The 20,914-nt window shown below is 42.6% G+C and overlaps 1 protein-coding gene across 2 annotated transcripts in view; it reads left to right on the plus strand.

Annotated features, from left to right (window-relative positions):
• NUP133 (nucleoporin 133) overlaps positions 1–20,914 on the plus strand; it is a 53,036-nt gene that overhangs the window by 20,131 nt on the left and 11,991 nt on the right. For both annotated transcript variants that reach the window (XM_082407062.1, XM_082407061.1), the window contains exons 13-20: positions 3,987–4,150; positions 5,265–5,359; positions 8,058–8,282; positions 11,461–11,583; positions 12,159–12,258; positions 12,821–13,072; positions 13,704–13,837; positions 15,968–16,126. In XM_082407062.1, coding sequence (XP_082263188.1) covers positions 3,987–4,150; positions 5,265–5,359; positions 8,058–8,282; positions 11,461–11,583; positions 12,159–12,258; positions 12,821–13,072; positions 13,704–13,837; positions 15,968–16,126 — 1,252 coding nt within the window. The remainder of the gene's footprint in view (positions 1–3,986; positions 4,151–5,264; positions 5,360–8,057; positions 8,283–11,460; positions 11,584–12,158; positions 12,259–12,820; positions 13,073–13,703; positions 13,838–15,967; positions 16,127–20,914) is intronic.

Below are 20,914 nucleotides of genomic sequence, written 5' to 3' on the forward strand. Positions count from 1 at the left end.
GTGGCATAAAACAATAGAAATTTATTCTGTCACAGTTCTGGAGGCCAGACGTCCAAAAGGACGGTGGCAGCAGGGCCGTGTACCCTCTGAAAGCTCTGGGGAAGGGTCTTCGCTAGCCTCTCCCTTAGCTCCTGGTGATTGCGGGCAGTTGTTGGCTTTCCTTGGCCACGTACGCCTCCCTCCAGCTGTCTCTATTGGCATCTGGCCTTCTTCCCTGTGCATCTGTCTTCACGTGTCCTGATGATGACACCAGTCGTTGGGTTTAGGGCCCACCCTAATCCAGTATGACCTCATCATAAACTTAGCTGATCCTATCTTCAAAAACCTTATGTCCAAATAAGGTCACGTGCTGAGGTTCTGGGTGGACTTGGGTTTGGGGGAACACTATTCAACCCAGTATAGTCATTTCTAAATGTTTTACTGGGGAAGATGATTAAGTACGAAAAGGTGTCCCTGACCTCAAGTGCTCAGAGCGTGGTAACCTCAGGACCGGTGTTATTGGGCTTCTAACACAACTGTGCCTTCTACTTATCCTGTTTAGCATAAAGTACCATGAGGTTAGCAAGTAATCATTTCTGGGGTGGTGCCAGCCAATAGTCTAAAACAATTAGCCTCATCACAAATGGGATCATGGAACCTTGAAAGCGGCATTGCTCAGCTTTCTCACTGCTGACGTTTGAGGCCGGACGGTCTTTGTTGTGCGGCCGTGCTGTGCGCTGTACGGTGTTCAGCAGCGTCTCTGGCCTCTTCCCGTCTGACGCCAGTAGCCTCCTTCCCCCCAGCGCGTGGCAGCCAGAGTTATTTTCAGGGGGTCAGAGCTGCTGGATAGAACTCTCAACTGTTATCCGTTCAGGTTTTTGCTAAGGTAATATTACTATTTTTATAGCATGGTTTCTTTGAAATTAATTTTTATATTGTTTTGATTTTCATTTTACTTAATATAAATATAAAAGCTTTTGTTCATGAGAGTTTTAAGAAACTTAGTCTTTTGATTAAAATAGTTCATTATCGAGTGATCGTGCCACAGTCCACTTTGTATTCCCATGACCTCTAGCATAACTAGGTTTCCGGCTTCAACCTTGCCTTTAACACTTTGTGGCAGTTTTTCTGTGTTTCTCTAGTCGGCTCTGTCTCCTGTTCTGCAGAGACCATTTCAACCCTTTCCTCGCCTCCTCTGCCTTCCCATTTCTCTGCCCCTTTCCCCCCGAGGCAGCTGACTCAGGCTCCTGTTCCACAGAGATAGTAGAAGCCATCAGAGGACAACTCCCTGTCCTTAGCGCCCACAAACTTACCTGCATCCCGACTCCTCTTCCCCTTTCCCTCCCTGGGGAGTAGGAAGAGGTGTTCTTCTTCCTAAGGCCAGTCTCTCTGCTCTGAGTGCCGTGGTGTCCTGTTTCCCTTGAGACTGTACTCTCTCAGTTACTCCCCTTCTACATCTTTGACCCTGTGCTGGCCTCTTCTCATCAGCTGTTAATCATATTTAATCTGCCATTTTTACAAGAGACCAGTCTTTGACTTGTTGTCCCCCTTTGAGCTGGCACCTCTTCTGCTTGTTCCTGTTTACAGCTGAGCTGCCTGAAACGTCTCCAGTTGTTCTTGTCTTCCATATTTTTCTCTTTGTACTCCCTGCACCATCTTTCCTCCTTCCTTGGCTTCATTTGCTGAAGAAGCACAGCCCTGCCTTGCTCTGGGCCATTACATACAAATGAAGAATGTTCAGAAGCAGTTGTGTGTTCCACAGGAACCTAGTTGTAACACATCTGAAACTGTGCTTGGCTTCTCCAGAGCTTATTCTTTCTTTCCTAGCCCCTGTTCCAGTGGCAGGTCCTAGCAGCCACAGTCAGTTGTTCAGTCATCCTTACACATCAGACCCAACCGATGGCCAGAATTTCCCGCCTGTGTCTCTTTCTCAAAGCTGTCTGCCTGTCTCCTTCGCTGCTGCAGCTGCTGCTGGTGGAAACTCCCGTCCTCTCTTGCCTGGATAGATTTCTGCAGTAACCTCCTCACTGGATTTTTCTCTCTCCTGTCTGACCCCCCATCTCCATAGCATAGTTAGAATGATCTTTTAAAAATAGAACAGATCGCGACATTTCCTTCTAAGCTCAAACTCCGTCACATGCTTTACGAGACCTTCTGTGCTCTGCCCTTTGTTTCTAAGAGGTCTGCCTTGGACCCTTCCTCCCTCTCTCCTCACTGGGTGATCCTGTCTCCCCCAGGGCTTCCGTTCTCTGCTGGGATGCAGGCGTACTTCTTAGAGGTCTGCCTTGGACCCTTCTTCCCTCTCTCCTCACTGGGTGATCCTCTCTCCCCCAGGGCTTCCGTTCTCTGCTGGGATGCAGGCGTACTTCTTAGAGGTCTGCCTTGGACCCTTCTTCCCTCTCTCCTCACTGGGTGATCCTCTCTCCCCCAGGGCTTCCGTTCTCTGCTGGGATGCAGGCGTACTTCTTAGAGGTCTGCCTTGGACCCTTCTTCCCTCTCTCCTCACTGGGTGATCCTCTCTCCCCCAGGGCTTCCGTTCTCTGCTGGGATGCAGGCGTACTTCTTAGAGGTCTGCCTTGGACCCTTCTTCCCTCTCTCCTCACTGGGTGATCCTCTCTCCCCCAGGGCTTCCGTTCTCTGCTGGGATGCAGGCATACTTCTTAGAGGTCTGCCTTGGACCCTTCCTCCCTCTCTCCTCACTGAGTGATCCTCTCTCCCCCAGGGCTTCCGTTCTCTGCTGGGATGCAGGCATACTTCTTAGAGGTGTGCCTTGGACCCTTCCTCCCTCTCTCCTCACTGGGTGATCCTCTCTCCCCCAGGGCTTCCGTTCTCTGCTGGGATGCAGGCGTACTTCTTAGAGGTCTGCCTTGGACCCTTCTTCCCTCTCTCCTCACTGGGTGATCCTCTCTCCCCCAGGGCTTCCGTTCTCTGCTGGGATGCAGGCGTACTTCTTAGAGGTGTGCCTTGGACCCTTCCTCCCTCTCTCCTCACTGGGTGATCCTCTCTCCCCCAGGGCTTCCGTTCTCTGCTGGGATGCAGGCGTACTTCTTAGAGGTGTGCCTTGGACCCTTCTTCCCTCTCTCCTCACTGGGTGATCCTCTCTCCCCCAGGGCCTCCGTTCTCTGCTGGGATGCAGGCGTACTTCTTAGAGGTCTGCCTTGGCCCCTTCCTCCCTCTCTCCTCACTGGGTGATCCTCTCTCCCCCAGGGCTTCCGTTCTCTGCTGGGATGCAGGCGCACTTCTTAGAGGTCTGCCTTGGACCCTTCTTCCCTCTCTCCTCACTGGGTGATCCTCTCTCCCCCAGGGCTTCCGTTCTCTGCTGGGAAGCAGGCGCACTTCTTAGAGGTCTGCCTTGGCCCCTTCCTCCCTCTCTCCTCACTGGGTGATCCTCTCTCCCCCAGGGCTTCCGTTCTCTGCTGGGATGCAGGCGCACTTCTTAGAGGTGTGTCTTGTGCTCTCCACCGCTGTGTGCCCCTCCCACACTCACCGCAGCCTCCCTGCGCCTCTTCCTCCAGGAAGTGTGCCCCGCCCCTCGGGGGTTTTGGTTTCCCCTCTGTGCGCTATGTGGCCTCTGCTCTTTCCCTGTCTAGTGTGTGTGTGTAACTGCTTCCTTAATGATCTGACTCCTCACGCCACTGTATACTTTGTGAAGTCTTAAGACTGTGTTCTGATGTTTTGTTTATTGTTCTGTCTCCAGAGCCTGCGTATTATCAGTGTTCAACATATATCTGTTGAATTAATGAATGCATAATTGTCTCCCTTTTAAATAAATGTTATTAGAAGTAATAAACTTTGGGCTAACATATGGGACTTTTAATTTCACAGTTAACTTTTTCATGATGAGTTTAATCCTTTTTTTTTTTTGATTTTTATTGGGGTATAACTGCTTTACAATGGTGTGTTAGTTTCTGCTTTGTAACAAAGTGAGTCAGCTATACATATACATATGTCCCCCTATCTCCTAATACTTTTACTTTTGATACTTTTGTTTTCTGATTTTCTTTCAGAAAAGATTTAGGTGGTGCTCAGACACTGGTTGACGAGCTGTTCTCCTCTCACCCTGACTCAGACTCCGACTGTGAACTAGACAGAGCTGTTACCCAGATCAGCGTGGACCTGGCGGACGACTACCCTGCTTCTGATCCGCGGTGGGCCGAGTCTGTGCCCGAGGGTAGCGGCATCCTAATTCTAATGTTACGGGGAAGGATATGCTGGGTCTTTTGTTCAGGCGTTTCTCAGTGTAGGGACATCCTAATTCCAGTGTTACGGGGAAGGATATGCTGGGTCTTTTGTTCAGGCGTTTCTCAGTGCATATTTTTTATTTTCTGAAGCAATTTAATATTAATTCAGTATTTTATAAAAGTTGTAACTTTCCTTATGGTAGATTTTGAAAAGGGCTCAGAACAGGGAGCTCCTGGATGGTCTTAGTGGTTAGGATCTGGAGCTTTCACTGCCATGGCCCGGGTTTAGTCCCTGGTCGGGGAACTGAGATCCCGCAAACCGTGCGGCACGGGCAAAATAAGAAAAATAAAACCACCTCATCTATTTTACATACATACATGCATACATACATACAGAGGGCTCAGAACAGGTCTACATAGTAGAATAGAAACTGAGGAAACACTGGAGCAAATCCTACATGTTCTGTCTGAACAGATTAATCAGCCCTACTTAGCTTTCTCAGCATTTTATTTCTAAAAGGAAATTGGTGGCATAGGTAAGCATTTGACACTTGCCCCAAATTAAATGATAATTTTAGCATAACTACTGAATTTGGCTAATGGAAATTATGTGCTTCTCTAAGAGCAGCAGTGGTCAGATCTCAGCCTGTAGAAGTGGGCATGTGTCCTCCTGTTCGCCCTGGGTGACTGTCCCTCTTACCCTCCACGCAGCGTCGGGGCACTCGGGGGTTCCCAAGGACCATGGAACTGTCACAAACATCCTTCCTCTCCCTAATTTCCTGCCTACCAAGCAATTCTCATTAGAGTCTTAGGAAGAAAACATCAGTGCTCACCTTCTTTCTTTGACTGTTTTGAGCTGTCAAGCTTAGAACGATACGAGTGATGAAGCTAATAATAACGTATTTGTGTTTTGAATAAATACGGTATGAATTGTATCAAACCCCCAAAAGTTTCATCTAAATTTTTAACCTCTTGGGTAATGTAATTAATAATTGCATTGAAAGGTTAGTGCTTTCCTTTTGTATAGATTTTTCTTAACTTTTAATAGCAGTGCTTTCTGTCAAGCCAGTGTATTGTTTTTGTCTTGCTATTGTGTTTCACCAGAAGCACCTGGGTTCAGCAATACGTCTTTGATTATCCTCCACCAGCTCGAAGACAAGATGAAAGCCCATTCTTTCCTTATGGACTTCGTTCACCAAGTAAGCCTCCCAGTTGCTGTGAACAGGGATGGCCGGACACCTGGCTTTATCGTGCCTTTTGTGGCTCGCTCCAGGACGGTGGGAGACCCTGTCTCACTAATTCTGAGGTGTTTCATTGGGTGGGCCATGACTAGTGTTGTCCATTTTCTTTGCTGACTTAAGTAAATAATTCCAGGGCTGTGGGGAGGCCTGTTACTACAAGAGTCAAAGCTGCTTTGAAAATAGGATAAAAAGAAGAAAAATAGTGTATTTCAGCAGAAATGTTATTTCAGCTTTTCTTGTTACATCCTATGATACCCTGCTTTTCATTCGGATTTCCTGTGTGCTTTTATATAAAACTTAGGTTTTCCCGAGTTGATTTTGTGTTATTAGAAAGACAGTGAAGAATCTGAAGGCGGTGACAGGTTTTTCTATGTGGATGTTTAATTTCGAGGTGCCATTAGCATCAAATACTCATTTAAAGTATTCTTTTTTTTTAAAATTAATTAATTATTTATTTATTTATTTTGGCTGTGTTGGGTCTTCGTTTCTGTGCGAGGGCTTTCTCTAGTTGCGGCGAGCGGGGGCCACTCTTCATCGCGGTGCGCTGGCCTCTCACTATCGCCGCCTCTCCTGTTGCGGAGCACAGGCTCCAGACGCGCAGGCTCAGTAATTGTGGCTCACGGGCCTAGTTGCTCCGCGGCATGTGGGATCTTCCCAGACCAGGGCTCGAACCCGTGTCCCCTGCATTGGCAGGCAGATTCTCAACCACTGCGCCACCAGGGAAGCCCCAAAGTATTCTTTTTTTTTTTAAGGGGTAAGGGAATTCCCATTTATATTGAGCCTAATAATAGAAAATGTTTTTGCTGCTAGACAGAGTTGTTACACAAAATCACCCATCCTTACCTTGTTGATCAGTTGTGGCTCCCAGGCATAATCCAAAAGAATTAATTTAAATCCATTTTTGCATATTTTTTCCCGGAATCAGTATGTCTCCTTGTTAAAGAGACTGAAGTCAGTGCCGCCTAATAGAACCTTCTGTGGTGATGGGACTGCCCTGTGGCTGTGCCGCCCAGCATGGCAGCCTCAGTCCTGTGTGGCTGCTGAACACTTGAAATTGTTGCTGCAGCTGAGGAACTGAAGTTTTCTAAATTTAAATTTAATTAACTTAAAGTCACCACTTTGCTGGATAGTGGCTACCTTATTGGACAGTGTGGTTCTAGAGGATTCCAGAAATACCTTGGTTGTTTCTAATACCTCATTCTGCTTCAGTTTTAATGCACGGTCTGGCTCCAGTCTGCTCTTACTGTCTGGGCAAGAGAACTTTATTTGTTCATTGAGTCTTTTCTTAGTGTTTTAGGTGGGCTACAGATCAATGGGGAAAAAACATGTTTTCTCCTGATGTAATTGTCAAGCGTTATCAGTTAACTCTTAATACATAACAAATACCCCAGGATGTGGTGGGTTAAAACAACTGTGGGTTAGCAGGGCAGTTCTTTGCTGATTTCCCCGGGCCCTCTCCTTGAACTGCATTTGGGGTGGGCTGAGCTGGCAGGTCCCCAGGCGTCTCTCGTCTGACTGGCAGTCGGTGCCTCTGTCCGCTGGGGCCTCTTGGTTCTCCCCCACTTAATCTCATCCTCCTCTAGGCTGGACTGGCCTCCTGTGGTCTCCAGGCGGCGCTTCAAGGGGATGAACTTAGAAGCTGTAGGTTTCAGACGTCACATATTATCACTTCCACCAAAGCGACGTTGGTCAAAGCAAGTCACAAGGCCAGGCCAGATAAAAGGGATTGGGAAATTGATTGTGCCTCTTGATGGGAGGAGTGGCAAGGTCACGTTGCAGAAGGGTGTGCGTGCTGGGGTGGGAGTAGTCCGTGGCCCTCGCATGCCACACTGCGGGGACGCTAAGTTATGGGGGAGGGGGGTGCGAAGGGGGGGGAGCCATGGAGTTGGAGCCGTTGCGGCATCTCTTGGCACAGCCTCCCTGGGCCTCAGACCCTCGTGGAGTCACATAGCTCTTGGCGGCAGCATCCGTTGCGAGGGAATGTCTAGCCAGATCTAAAAATCCCAGTCTGCCTGTGCCTTTATATTTCCTTTAATATTTAGAGCTTATGTCATTGAAAGGTTTACGTTAATAATCAGGAAAAATGTACAACTGGATACTTGTATCTAAGGAAATAATTCTGAATATAAAACTCTTCTCCTCAAGCCAGAAATGGGCATCAAGCAAATCAGAGGCAGCTGATGCAAAGGGTCAGAGACCCCCCCCCCCACCCTCCCCATGGCTTTAGGGTTCTGGAAGATGGAGGCTGCTGAGTTTCTAGTTCTGAAGGTCTGGAGTCTATGGGAGTTGATCAATGTAGCTAGAAAAGAACAATTTTATGATTTTGATAACCATAAACAATAATTTGAGGAATAAGATAGGTAGAGACAACAGTAGTTGACCCTAATCTTAGAACAGGAATGTCTGTACTTTCTTACAGGTGTAAATGGCCCTGGCTGAAGAGAAAGAGAGAGAGAGAGAGAGAGAGAGTGTGTGTGTGTGTGTGTGTGTGTGTGTGTGTTAGGAACAGCCCCAAAAACCAATAGACGGAGGTCTTTCTGGGGGAGGATGGGGCCAGCATCTCTGTACCCAGTGAGCTGCTGGTGAAAATGTGACTGCGTTCTCCTGTATGTTACTGTGAATGCTTTCTAAGAATACGTGTTCGTCTTGTCACAAGGTCGGCTTGTTTGGACGTCTCGGCACTTTTCCAGTGAGAGGGCTACCGATGGCCACACGGCTGCTGCTCTGTGAACACGCCGAGAAGCTGGCTGCCGCCATCGTCCTCAAGAACCACCACTCGAGGCTTTCCGACCTTGTGAACACAGCGATACTGATGGCTTTAAACAAGAGGGACTGCGACATCCCGTGCAACCTGACCCCCGCAGACGTCTTCTTCAGAGAGGTGAGATGAGACCCATCCTCCCCTTAGTGCGGCTCTGGAGCGCCGTGCCATTTACGGAACGGGCCCCCGGCGAGGAAAGGATTGAGGACAAAAGAGCTCCTTGAAGTTTTAAATTGGACTCCATGTTTTCTGGGTAAATTATCCCTCAAAAGTATCACTCATTTATCACTTTCCCTGTAAGTTAGGGCTTGTAAAGATGACTACAAAGTCTTCCCTATCACGTCTGGATGTTTTCCTTGTGTTTCTCCACACCACGTCTTGACTCTGCCCCGGAGGGCATCTCCGTGGTGGGCTCCCCTGCCCCCCGGCTTCTGTTGTTCTGATGAAGGTGCAGCACCATCAGGTCAGAGCTTGGAGCTGTCGTCCCCAGCTTCCTTCCTTGCTGCTTCCACCTGTTTGCTGTGCCTGCTGTCCGACCAGGCTCCTCTCAGGCCGCCCTCTCCGCCCCTCCAGCGACTGCTCTGTCCCAGTGCCCCTTCAGGCCTGGACCTAATCGTGGCTCCCCGTCTTGCTAGCCCGGGGCTGCACCATCCCGCCTTGGTCCCCTGACTCCCACCCACATCTTTGTAAACAGTCCCTTCACTAAACTCTCCTCAGCTGCCCGCTGGGATCCTGCTCTACACCTCACTTTTAAAGTCAGATTTATTTTCAGAGGAAAAGAAAAACCTGCTGTAAACTTGGGAGGGAGAAAAGATGAAGGTGCTGGCCAGCCGGACGCTGGTCAGAGCACGCAGCTCTGGTACCTGAGTGACACCTCACAGCCTCATGAAAGGCAGGGCCGACTTTCCCGTCTCCCTTTACAGGTGTTGATGCCAGGACCCAGGGGCCGGTTGACCCAGCTGAGACCCTGGCTCTGAGCCGCCGTTCAGCAGGCTGTGTTGGGGGTGCTAGTCAGTCGCTTCAGGAGTCTGTAGCCCTTCACTAGGGCTGCTCCTTCTCCCTCTGTGGCATTGTCTGAGTTTAGAAGCAGTGCTCGCTCTTCCCCCAGCTCTGTGGGACTTGGGATTGTTTTTTGCATTTGGGAAACTTTTCTGTCTGGTGCCTCTAATTTTATCTCCTTCCTTGTGCAGTCTGGCTGTCATCTAGCATCTAACAGCCTGTGCCAAGGGTCTCTTCTGCTCTGAATATTTGATGTACTGCAACCAAAAATAAGACACTGAACTATGTTCAGTTCTGTTGACTCCATAAATGTATTTAGTTTGAAGAAGGCCTCATTTTTATGCATTTGGGCTTTTTTTCTAGGGAATGTAAGGCAAAGCACTTTTCTGTTTTATTTTGTTTTTTAATCAAGTATACCTGAAATCTGAATGAAAAAAAAGAGAGACAAGTCACCTCAAATTTCATGATCTAACCAAACTGTTGTCATTTTTGTGTCCTTTTTTGTCTTTATTCATACATAATTTTACATGATAAAGTTTTTGTTTTTCTTTTTTAATTATTAATGACGAATTGAGCAAGAGCCTGGTTCCTTTTTCTGCTTTGGATCAAAGTGTAAAGCATACTAGTTAATTAAGTATAAGTACATTTTTCCAATTAACTGGAAAAAAAAAAAGGGTCTGGAAATTATCAGTTGGATGAATACATAATTCATGAGTAGCACTGTAGGAATATGATAGGGAAAAAAAAAAAAAAAACTAAAAATGTGATTGGTTCCTCAAAAGAATGCTCCATATGGAAGATAGTAATGTTTAAGACTGTTTACATCACCATTTATCTTAATTTCTCTTTACATTTACTGGTCTTAAGCTTCCTTTGGGTGAAGTTCTAAAGGTCCCCCCACATGGCATAACCATAATAAAAAGAGAGAGCTGAAGAGGGTATGCATGTGTTTAGAGAAAAAATATGTATCAATTTTTTTTTTCTTTTTACCTGTGTCCATCCACTTGGGAGTGGTAAATTACATTACAAACAGGTATGCATTTTAAGAGAAGAGCTGGTTAACCCAAGTCAGGCTCTGATTGGTGGGCTGTGTAGAGGAGATGCGATCTCACAGCCCTGGATAGAAGGTAAAATAATACAGACTCTGCTTGAGGGTTCACCCTCCACCTGTTGCCAGTCTGGAAGGAGCCCCCGCACCTCCTGGGGCTCTGTAAAGCGAGTTAACTGCTTCAGAACAGGCCCTCAACAGTGTTGGTACAGCTTATGAGCAATGTTTGAAACCACTGAACATGTCACTCACGTGGTAAGGCTGTCTAGCAAGTGTCTTGGCATTTTATTTGCTTTTATATTATTTCCTGCCTTTTATATCACATATGCTTTCATTATCTTTTTCACATTAACAGTGTAAAAAATTCTTACAGATTCAAAGTGCCAGAGGTTTCTTGCTAGGGCTGTTAGGATGCCTTTGACTGACATCAGAAATACTAAAGGAAGAAGAGTGATTTTGTCTGGGCTCCACTGTGCATGTGTTTATGAATTGTTCCTTCAACTAGTTTGTAAGCTCCTTGAGGGCAGCAAATCTAATTTCCATTTCTTCTTATCTCTGAGTGTTCAATGCTATGCAAACTCTAAATGCCAAGTAAATATCCACTTGATAAATAAAGGGGGGAAAGCTTAACTGTGGGCTGAAACTGGAAACAAGTGTTTCAGTGCTTAACATTTTTGCACAGTTACCGTCATGTTTTAATTAATGACAAAAAATAGAACAGTTACAAGTTATGTATTTAGTTAGTTTCTATGTAGCTACTGCTGTTCTACAAACATTTCTATTATGCCTAAAGAAAAGAAGTTCTTCAAAGAAAGAAATAAGCAAGTTCATTGGTTGGATAACTATTTTAATCCATTAGTTCATTCGTTTAATTCATTACTTTGGGGTCTCGCATTGTTATGTGACATCATTTGTAGCCTAGTACTATTTAAAGGTGGCATTGAGCCCTCATAGCTATAATAAACAAATATTTCAGTTACTTGATATTTAAATAAAAAATCTACCGGCTACCAATCCAGAATTTGCTTGTTTATCAGACTCAGTTATTTGGGCTCTCTACCTTTTAAAGTTAGGAGATTCTCACTTTTCTTGGTTTTTGAATTTGTTTTCATCACTGACCGTCCCTTTGACTACTGAGCAGAGGGTGTGACTTAGTGAGGAAAGCCTGCTGAGTCGATTCCAGGCAGCTGTAATTGTCACCCATCAGTATGGTTTCTGTTGCTAGTAGGTGCCGTCTCTGTCCTCCCTCAGGTGTCCCAGGTGGATACCATCTGTGAGTGTTTACTGGAGCACGAGGAGCAAGTCCTGAAGGACACGTCCTTGGAATCAGTCGAATGGGCGGAGGTGGTGATCAGTGTGAACAGTATTCTCAAGGTACAAACGCGCAGTGAAGATACCAGCAAATCAAAGCCCAGACTGTGGATAGAGGAGAAAGTGGTCTCCATACTCCTACTTTGCATCACCAGTAATCCATAATGGTTTAGCCATTTGTTAATTCCAAAAAGTTAGGAAAACCTCCGTCATTTTATCAGTCAGTTAATATACATTTGAGTGTTTGCCTTGTGCATGTTAAAAGTTTCTATTTGGTAGAATAAACCTTTTATTTGGAGAAGGACATGTATGTCATTGCAAATGTATTAATGTTACTATAACTGTCCGCTTTTTAATTACACAAAAGCTCACTACTTATATTATTGATTAAAATGTTTCATTTAATTTTAGCTCATGGACTTCATAGTAATGGTTTTCCTAGTTCAGTTACCATAGTTTTCTAAAATTGAAGTTAAACTGTAGAGTAAAACAAATTTCAAATGCAGAAAGAATCAAAAAGTAGTCCTACAGGCCTGTGCCGAGTAATTTTTTGTAATAATAGACTTGATGTTTCAGAGTATCTTAGAGATCCCGGGATCCCTCGCTTCCTGCATGTGATAACACATTTCATTTTCCAGGACATGCTGCAAGCTGCTAGTCACTATCGACAAAATAGAAGCTCCTTGTACAGAAGAGAAGAGCCACTAGAAAAAGAACCTGAGTATATTCCATGGACAGGTGAGATTGCAAGCACTGAGCCCAAATATACTGATTCATTAGCGGTTGTTCAAAATGTATTTCTAATGGTCTGTTATTTTCGGAAGCCATATCGTTCTCCTAGTGCAAGTTTGTAAGTGAAATGAAAAATAACATAAGTGCCATCTCCAAAATGAGTAGTTCTTATGAAAATCGCTTTATCGCCTTGGAATAATTTGTAGATCTCTCTGTAACTCATTTTTTTAAACTGGTACTCACGCATCTACTAGGTTTTAGTACGTATAGTTATTCATAGCAGCAGGCCCTGGATGTACTGACTGTATTTTTTGTTGATTTGATACAAGGAAGTAAGGGGAGTAGCATTAAAGGAATTTAGAAGGAAGAAGAATCATGTTTACCTGGCTTTGCTGAGGCCGTCCTCATAGAGAAGATGGGTTTGAGCAGGACATAGAGAAGTATCAGCTGACCTCCTGTTTGATTTCTTTTTCCATCCATCAAGGCTGACGGGATATAATTTTTAGGCAGTTGGTCTTTCCCGTAGCCATTATAGAATCCTTACTTGTCATATTGTGTGATTTTACAGCAACAAGTGGTCCTGCCGGCATCCGAACAGCAATAGTGCGCCAGCATGGGATTGTCCTGAAAATGGTTTATCCTCAGGCAGACAGCAACCTCCGAAACATTCTGACAGAGCAGCTGGTAGCCCTGATTGATTGCTTCCTGGATGGTTATGTTTCTCAGCTCAAGTCTGTGGACAGATCCAGTGATCAAGAAAGATACAACAATCTGGAAATGGAATACCTGCAGAAAAGATCAGATCTCTTATCTCCGCTTCGTAAGTGCCTAATATTTAGTGAGGGCTGTGGGTCTTGAGTCTGCAGAACGGATGTAGGAGCCAAATCATTCATGCAATGTGTTATGCAGTATAGTGTCGTTAACCCAGCTGTAGCTCAGAGCTTAAAGCACAGCTTTCCTATGTACACCTTTCTGTGTTCATTTATTCAGCCTCGTCATTACTTACCAGGTAACAATTGTCCTAGATGGTGTTAAAGATGATTTAAAAATGAATACATTAAGAGCATGTGGAGACTGCTTACCATCTCAGACCCTCACAGGAACAGCTAGACCGCAGGGTAGAGCAGACAAGGGTCGTTCCAGGGTCGGGAGAGGTGGTACGGCTCTTCAGCGGAGGACACGAGACGGTCACAGCCAGGATTCAGAGAAGTAGCTTGTCTTGCTACGTGAAGGAAGGGAATAGCATCTTAGGTGGGCAGTGATGAAGCAGGGGACTGAATTTACATGAGTTTATATGGATTATGAAACTAAATGCCAGTAACTGGAAAGGTTTCTATTAATTATTTTTAGTATATAATATGAATAAAGGTAAAATTTCAAGGAATATTTTTCTTATTACATACTAAGTTTTCGCTAACAGGATTTTTTTCCATCTGTTCTCATGTCCATAGTCACACTAGGCCAGTACCCATGGGCTGCTTCGTTAGCAGAAAAATACTGTGACTTTGATATCTTAGTACAAATGTGTGAGCAGACTGACAACCAGACCAGACTGCAGCGTTACATGACACAGTTCGCTGATCAGGTAACGAACCCTGGGGGTGTAGGCAGTGGATCCTGTAAGAAGGCTTTACCATTTCAAATCTTACTTGGGGTTTTTGGAAGATGGTACAGTCTTTTTGCAGATTACCAGATACTAATTTGTACATTATGTTTCTTTGTAAGTAGGTAGACAATTCTTTATATATAAATATTACTGACGGATTCTTTAACCTTTGAAAAATACGTTAAGACTTTTATTTGTATTCTTATATTTTCAGTTATAATTAAAAGTACTTAGGGATACGGATATTGCTAGAGTTCTAAAGTTTGAGAACTTGAGTAGCATGGGATGCTACTTTTAGAGAGCTCAGATTTCCGTACACCTAAGATTCTTGTTTTCCTTCTTTGACATGCTTCCCGTTTTTGTTTTTCTTTTTTTACGCTTACTATTTTTTTTTAAAGTTCGCATTGTGACACTATTCAGGTAAATTTAAGTTGTTCCTTAAAGCCAGTCTATTCAGTCAGTTGATCTTTATGTAAAAACTGAGTTTTTTTCTTACTATAAAGGTAACATTGTATAAAATTCAGGAAACCACTATAAACAAAAAAGAAGATAAAAAAATCGTTCATAATTCTACCACCCAGAGAGAACCCTTTTTAACATTTGGTTTGTATTCTTCTAGTCTTTTTACTCTACCAAACATGTTTTGTTAACTGCTTATTTCACTTAATACATAACAGACATTTGTCCATATCATTAAATATTACACAACCACATTTTTAATGGTGTTAACGGTATTTCATGGACTGGATGTAACTTACTCGATCAGTGCCTGATTGCTGGACATGGCTTATCTCGTATTTCACAATAGTGCTGAAGTATGTACTTTGTGCCCATCATAATTTTTATTCTTTTTAAGGATTCTTATTCTCTGTTGACATTTTCCATCCTTTTGTGCTTTGTTCCTTTTATTTTCTTTAATATGTTTACTAGTTATTTTAAGTCCTTTTGTGCTAATTCCAAAGTGATCATTCTTAGGTCTGCTTCTGCTGCCTGCATATTCATATTTTTCTGCTTCTTATGTCTTACAATTTTTAAAAAAATATTTATTTATTTTTCTTTTGGCTGTGCCGGGTCTTAGTTGAGGCACGTGGGATCTTCGTTGCGGTACGCAGGATCTTTTTTTCTTAGTTGCGGCATGCGGACTCTTAGTTGTGGCATGCATGTGGGATCTAGTTCCCCGACCAGGAATTGAACCTGGGCCCCCTGCATTGGGAGCACAGAGTCTTACCCACTGGACCACCGGGGAAGTCCCTTGCAATTTTTTAAATTGTATTTTCGACATTGTGTATAAAAGAACCGTAAAGACGGAAATCAATGCTGTTCTTTCCCCTGGGAGGCAGGTAAGATGAGAGGCAGATCACTCAATTCATCAAGAATAGAGGTGGGTCAGGGCTTGACTGCAGCTTCCGTTACATTCATTCATTTCTGGTTTCAGATGTCTTATGGGGCTGGTGTGTTCCTTGCAGAATTCCCCCTTTAGTGGAAATCTCTCTTAAGTACTGTGAGACTGCAGGACACTTTTGTCTTCCTTTCCAGCCCAGCCTCTCACACCACCCCAGCATCCAGCAAACGTCCTGTGGGGAAACTGGATGTGCCTCTCTAGATCCTGATTTATTGTGCCAGCCCACATGGACACGTGGCACCCAGTTCTGCCCCTGAGAACCTTTCATTCTGGAAGGAAAGCATCTCAGTACTGTCCAGTAGAACTTTCTGTGGTAATGGAGATCTTGCTCATATGTGCTGTCCCAAATGGAGTCTCTGACCACAGATGGCCTTCAAATACTTGAAATGTGACTGGTGTCTCTGAGGAACTGAATTTTACATTTTAGATTAAGTTTAAACAGCTACATGTGACCAGTGACTGCCATATTATTGGACAGCGCACATCTGTGTGACCCTGAGCAAGATCCCCTTTCTGAATCTGAATGTCCTCATTTGTTAAATGAGGTGATTTGAGGACCCTACAATGCAGGAAATGAGTGTTTAAAACTGGATTTCTATTCTGGAGTCTAAGACCTTTGGGAGAAATTTAATACTTTATTATCAGAAATGTATTTTTAAAAACTGTATTACTATATATTATTGAATTCTTGGCTTTGTTCTTTATAGAATTTTTCAGACTTTCTCTTCCGTTGGTATCTGGAGAAAGGAAAGCGAGGCAAATTATTATCTCAGCCTATTTCTCAGCACGGACAGTTGGCCAATTTTTTGCAAGCTCATGAACATCTCAGCTGGTTACACGAAATTAATAGCCAAGAATTAGAAAAGGTAAGAAGGATTCAGTTATATGGAGCAGATTTAGGCAATTTTTTGTTTAGTTTTAACTAGTTTAGTTTTTTGTAGTTAAATACAACTTATGGATTTTTTTTTTTTTTTAATTTATTTATTTATTTTATTTATGGCTGTGTTGGGTCTTCGTTTCTGTGCGAGGGCTTTCTCTAGTTGCGGCAAGCGGGGGCCACTCTTCATCGCGGTGCGCGGGCCTCTCACTATCGCGGCCTCTCTTGTTGCGGGGCACAGACTCCAGACGCGCAGGCTCAGTAATTGTGGCTCACGGGCTCAGTTGCTCCGCGGCATGTGGGATCCTCCCGGACCAGGGCTCGAACCCGTGTCTCCTGCATTAGCAGGCAGATTCTCAACCACTGCGCCACCAGGGAAGCCCCTGGATTTTTTAAAAATGTGTATCTCCTATTCTCTCACATAATTTGATAAAAGTATTTTTCATTTATGATGGTATTGCCATTACTTGTTATATCTCAGTAAAAAAAAAAAAATGAAGCCTATTGTGATTCAACTGTTATTACAGTAAAATAAATCACAAAAACTTTAACACGTAACTAGCAGTTATTGGCCTTTTTTTGTAATGAGTATTTTCTTGTAATAAAAATGTTCAAATTATCAGTAAAAAGTGTACATGAATTAAAGTTTGTCCTTGACAGGGTGTTGACGTGAGACCAAATGTTGGGTTTTTTTTGGGTTTTTTTGGCTAGGCTCCTGTTACAGCCCTGTTTTTCTTTAATTGGGGTATAGTTGTTTTACAACGTTGTGTTAGTTTCTTCTTTACAGCAAAGTGGAGTTCCCTGTGCTATACAGCAGGTTCTTACTAGTTATCTCTTTTATACATGTTAGTGTATATATGTCAATCCTAATCTCCCAGTTCATCCCACCCCCCACTCCCTACCCCCCACTTTCCCCCCTTGGTGTCCATACGTTTGTTCTCTACATGTGTGTCTGTGTCTCTGCCTTGCAAACCGGTTCATCTGTACCATTTTTCTAGATTCCACATATATGCGTTAATATACGATATTTGTTTTTCTCTTTCTGACTTCACTCTGTATGACCATATCTAGGTCCATCCACGTCTCTACAAATGACCTAATTTCGTTCCTTTTTATGGCTGAGTAATATTCCATCATATATATGTACCATATCTTTTTTTTTTTTCCATTCGTCTGTTGATGGACATTTAGGTTGCTTCCATGACCTGGCTATTGTAAATAGTGCTGCAGTGAACAATGGGGTGCATGTGTCTTTTTGAATTATGGTTTTCTCTGGGTATATGCCCAGTAGTGGGATTGCTGGGTCATATAGTAGTTCTATTTTTAGTTTTTTAAGGAACCTCCATACTGTTCTCCATAGTGGCTGTATCAATTTACATTCCCACCAACAGTGCAAGAGGGTTCCCTTTTCTCCACACCCTCTCCAGCATTTGTTGTTTGTAGATTTTCTGATGATGCCCATTCTAACCGGTATGAGGTGGTACCTCAATGTAGTTTTGATTTGCATTTCTCTAATTAGCGATGTTGAGCAGCTTTTCATGTGCCTCTTGGCCATCTGTATGTCTCCTTCGGAGAAATGTCTATTTAGGTCTTCTGCCCATTTTTTGATTGGGTTTTTGTTTTTTTGGTATTGAGCTGCATGAGCTGTTTATATATTTTGGAGGTTAATCCTTTGTCCGTTGATTCATTTGCAAATATTTTCTCCCATTCTGACACTTGTCTTTTCGTCTTGTTTATAGTTTCCTTTGCTGTGCAAAAGCTTTGAAGTTTCATTAGGTCCCATTTGTTTATTTTTGTTTTTATTTCCATGACTCTAGGAGGTGGGTCAAAAAAAGATCTTGCTGTGATTTATGTCAAAAAGTGTTCTTCCTATGTTTTCCTCTAAGAGTTTTATAGTGTCAGGGCTTACATTTAGGTCTCTAATCCATTTTGAGTTTATTTTTGTGTATGGTGTTAGGGAGTGTTCTAATTTCATTCCTTTACATGTAGCTGTCCAGTTTTCCCAGCGCCACTTATTGAAGAGACTGTCTTTTCTCCATTGTATATCCTTGCCTCCTTTGTCATAGTTTAGTTGACCACAGGAGCATGGGTTTATTTCTGGACTTTCTATCCTGTTCCATTGATCTATATTACTGTTTTTGTGCCAGTACCATATTGTCTTGATTACTGTAGCTTTGTAGTATAGTCTGAAGTCAGGGAGTCTGATTCCTCCAGTTCCATTTTTTTTCCTCAAGAATGTTTTAGCTATTCGGGCTCTTCTGTGTCTCCGTACAAATTTTAAGATTTTTAGTTCTAGTTCTGTGAAAAATGCCATTAGTAATTTGATAGGGATTGCACTGAATCTGTAGATTGCTTTGGGTAGTATAGTCATTTTCACAATGTTGATTCTTCTAGTCCAAGAACATGTATATCTCTCCATCTGTTTGTGTCATCTTTGATTTCTTTCATCAGTGTCTTATAGTTTTCTGAGTATAGATCTTTTACCTCCTAGGTAGGTTTATTCCTAGGTGTTTTATTCTTTTTGTTGCAGTGGGATTGTTTCCTTAATTTCTCTTTCTGATCTTTCATACTTAGCGTATAGGAATGCAAGTGATTTCTGTGCGTTAATTTTGTATCCTGCAACTTTACCAAATTCATTGATGAGCTCTAGTAGTTTTCTGATGGCATCTTTAAGATTTTCTATTTATAGTATCATGACATCTGCAAACAGTGACAGTTTTACTTCTTCTCTTCCAATTTGTATTCTTTTATTTCTTTTTTTCTCTGACTGCCGTGACTAGGACTTTCAAAACTATGTTGAATAGTAGTGGCAAGAGTGGACATCCTTGTCTTGTTCCTGATCTTAGAGGAAATGCTTTCAGTTTTTCACATTGAGAATGATGTTTGCTGTGGGTTTGTCGTATATGGCCTTTATTATGTTGAGGTAGATTCCCTCTATGCCCGCTTTCTGGAGAGTTTTTATCATAAATGGTGTTGAATTTTGTCAAAAGCTTTTTCTGCATCTACTGAGATGATCATATGGTTTTTATTCTTCAATTTGTTAATATGGTGTATCACACTGATTGATTTGCATATATTGAAGAATCCTTGCATCCCTGGGATAAATGCCACTTGGTCATGATGTATGATCCTTTTAATGTGTTGTTGGATTCTGTTTGCTAGTATTTTGTTGAGGATTTTTGCATCTATATTCATCAGTGATATTGGTCTGTAATTTTCTGGTTTTGTAGTATCTTTCTCTGGTTTTGGTATCAGGGTGATTGTGGCCTTATAGAATGAGTTTGGGAGTGTTCCTTTCTCTGCAATTTTTGGGAAGAGTTTGAGAAGGATGGGCGTTAGCTCATCTCTAAATGTTTGATAGAATTCACCTGTGAAGCCATCTGGTCCTGGACTTTTGTTTGTTGGAAGAGTTTTAATCACACTTTCAATTTCATTACTTCTGATTGGTCTGTTCATATTTTCTATTTCTTCCTGGTTCAGTCTTGGAAGCTTATACCTTTCTAAACATTTGTCCATTTCTTCCAGGTTGTCCATTTTATTGGCATAGCATTGCTTGTAGTAGTCTCTTAGGATGCTTTGTATTTCTGCAGTGTCTGTTGTAACTTCTCCTCTTTCATTTCTAATTTTATTGATTTGAGTCCTCTCCCTCTTTTTCTTGATGAGTCTAGCTAAAGGTTTATCAATTTTGTTTATCTTCTCAAAGAACCAGCTTTTAGTTTTATTGATCGTTGCTATTGTTTTCTTTGTTTCTATTTCATTTATTTCCTCTCTGATCTTTGTGATTTCTTTCCTTCTACTAACTTTTTCTTCTTCTTCTTCTTTCTCTAGTTCCTTTAGGTGTAAGGTTAAATTGCTCATTAGAGATTTTTCTTGTTTCTTGAGGTAGGATTGTATTGCTATAAACCTCCCTCTTAGAACTGTTTTCGCTGCATCCCATAGGTTTTGGGTCGTCGTGTTTTCATTGTCATTTGTCTCTAGGTTTTTTTCGATTTCCTCTTTGATTTCTTCAGTAATCTCTTGGTTATTTAGTAATGTTTTGTTTAGCCTCCATGTGTTTGTGTGTTTTACGTTTTTTTCCCTGTAATCGATTTCTAATCTCATAGCATTGTGGTTGGGAAAGATGTTTGATATGATTTCAATTTCCTTAAATTTACCGAGGCTTGATTTGTGACCCAAGATGTGATCTATCTTGGAGAATGTTCCGTGTGCACTTGAGAAGAAAGTGTAATCTGCTTTGTTTGGATGGAATGTCCTGTAAATATCAATTAAATCTATCTGGTCTGTTGTGTCATTTAAAACTTGTTTCCTTATTTATTTTCATTTTGGATGATCTGTCCATTGGCGTAAGTGAGGTGTTAAAGTCCCCCACTATTATTGTGTTACTGTTGATTTCCTCTTTTATAGCTGTTAGCAGTTGCCTTATGTATTGAGGTGCTCCTATGTTGGGTGCATATATATTTATAATTGTTATACCTTCTTCTTGGATTGATCCCTTGATCATTATGTAGTGTCCTTCCTTGTCTCTTGTAACATTCTTTATTTTAAAGTCTACTTTATCTGATATGAGTATTGCTATTCCAGCTTTCTTTTGATTTACATTTGCATGGAATATCTTTTTCCATCCCCCCACTTTCAGTCTGTATGTGTCCCTAGGTCTGAAGTGGGTCTTTTGTGGACAGTATATATATGGGTCTTGTTTTTGTATACATTCAGCAAACCTGTGTCTTTTGGTTGGAGCATTTAGTCCATTCACGTTTAAGGTAACTATCGATATATA

This window comes from Balaenoptera borealis (assembly GCF_965194805.1).
Source record: "Balaenoptera borealis genome assembly, chromosome: 10".
In the NCBI taxonomy this organism is placed as follows: domain Eukaryota; kingdom Metazoa; phylum Chordata; class Mammalia; order Artiodactyla; family Balaenopteridae; genus Balaenoptera; species Balaenoptera borealis.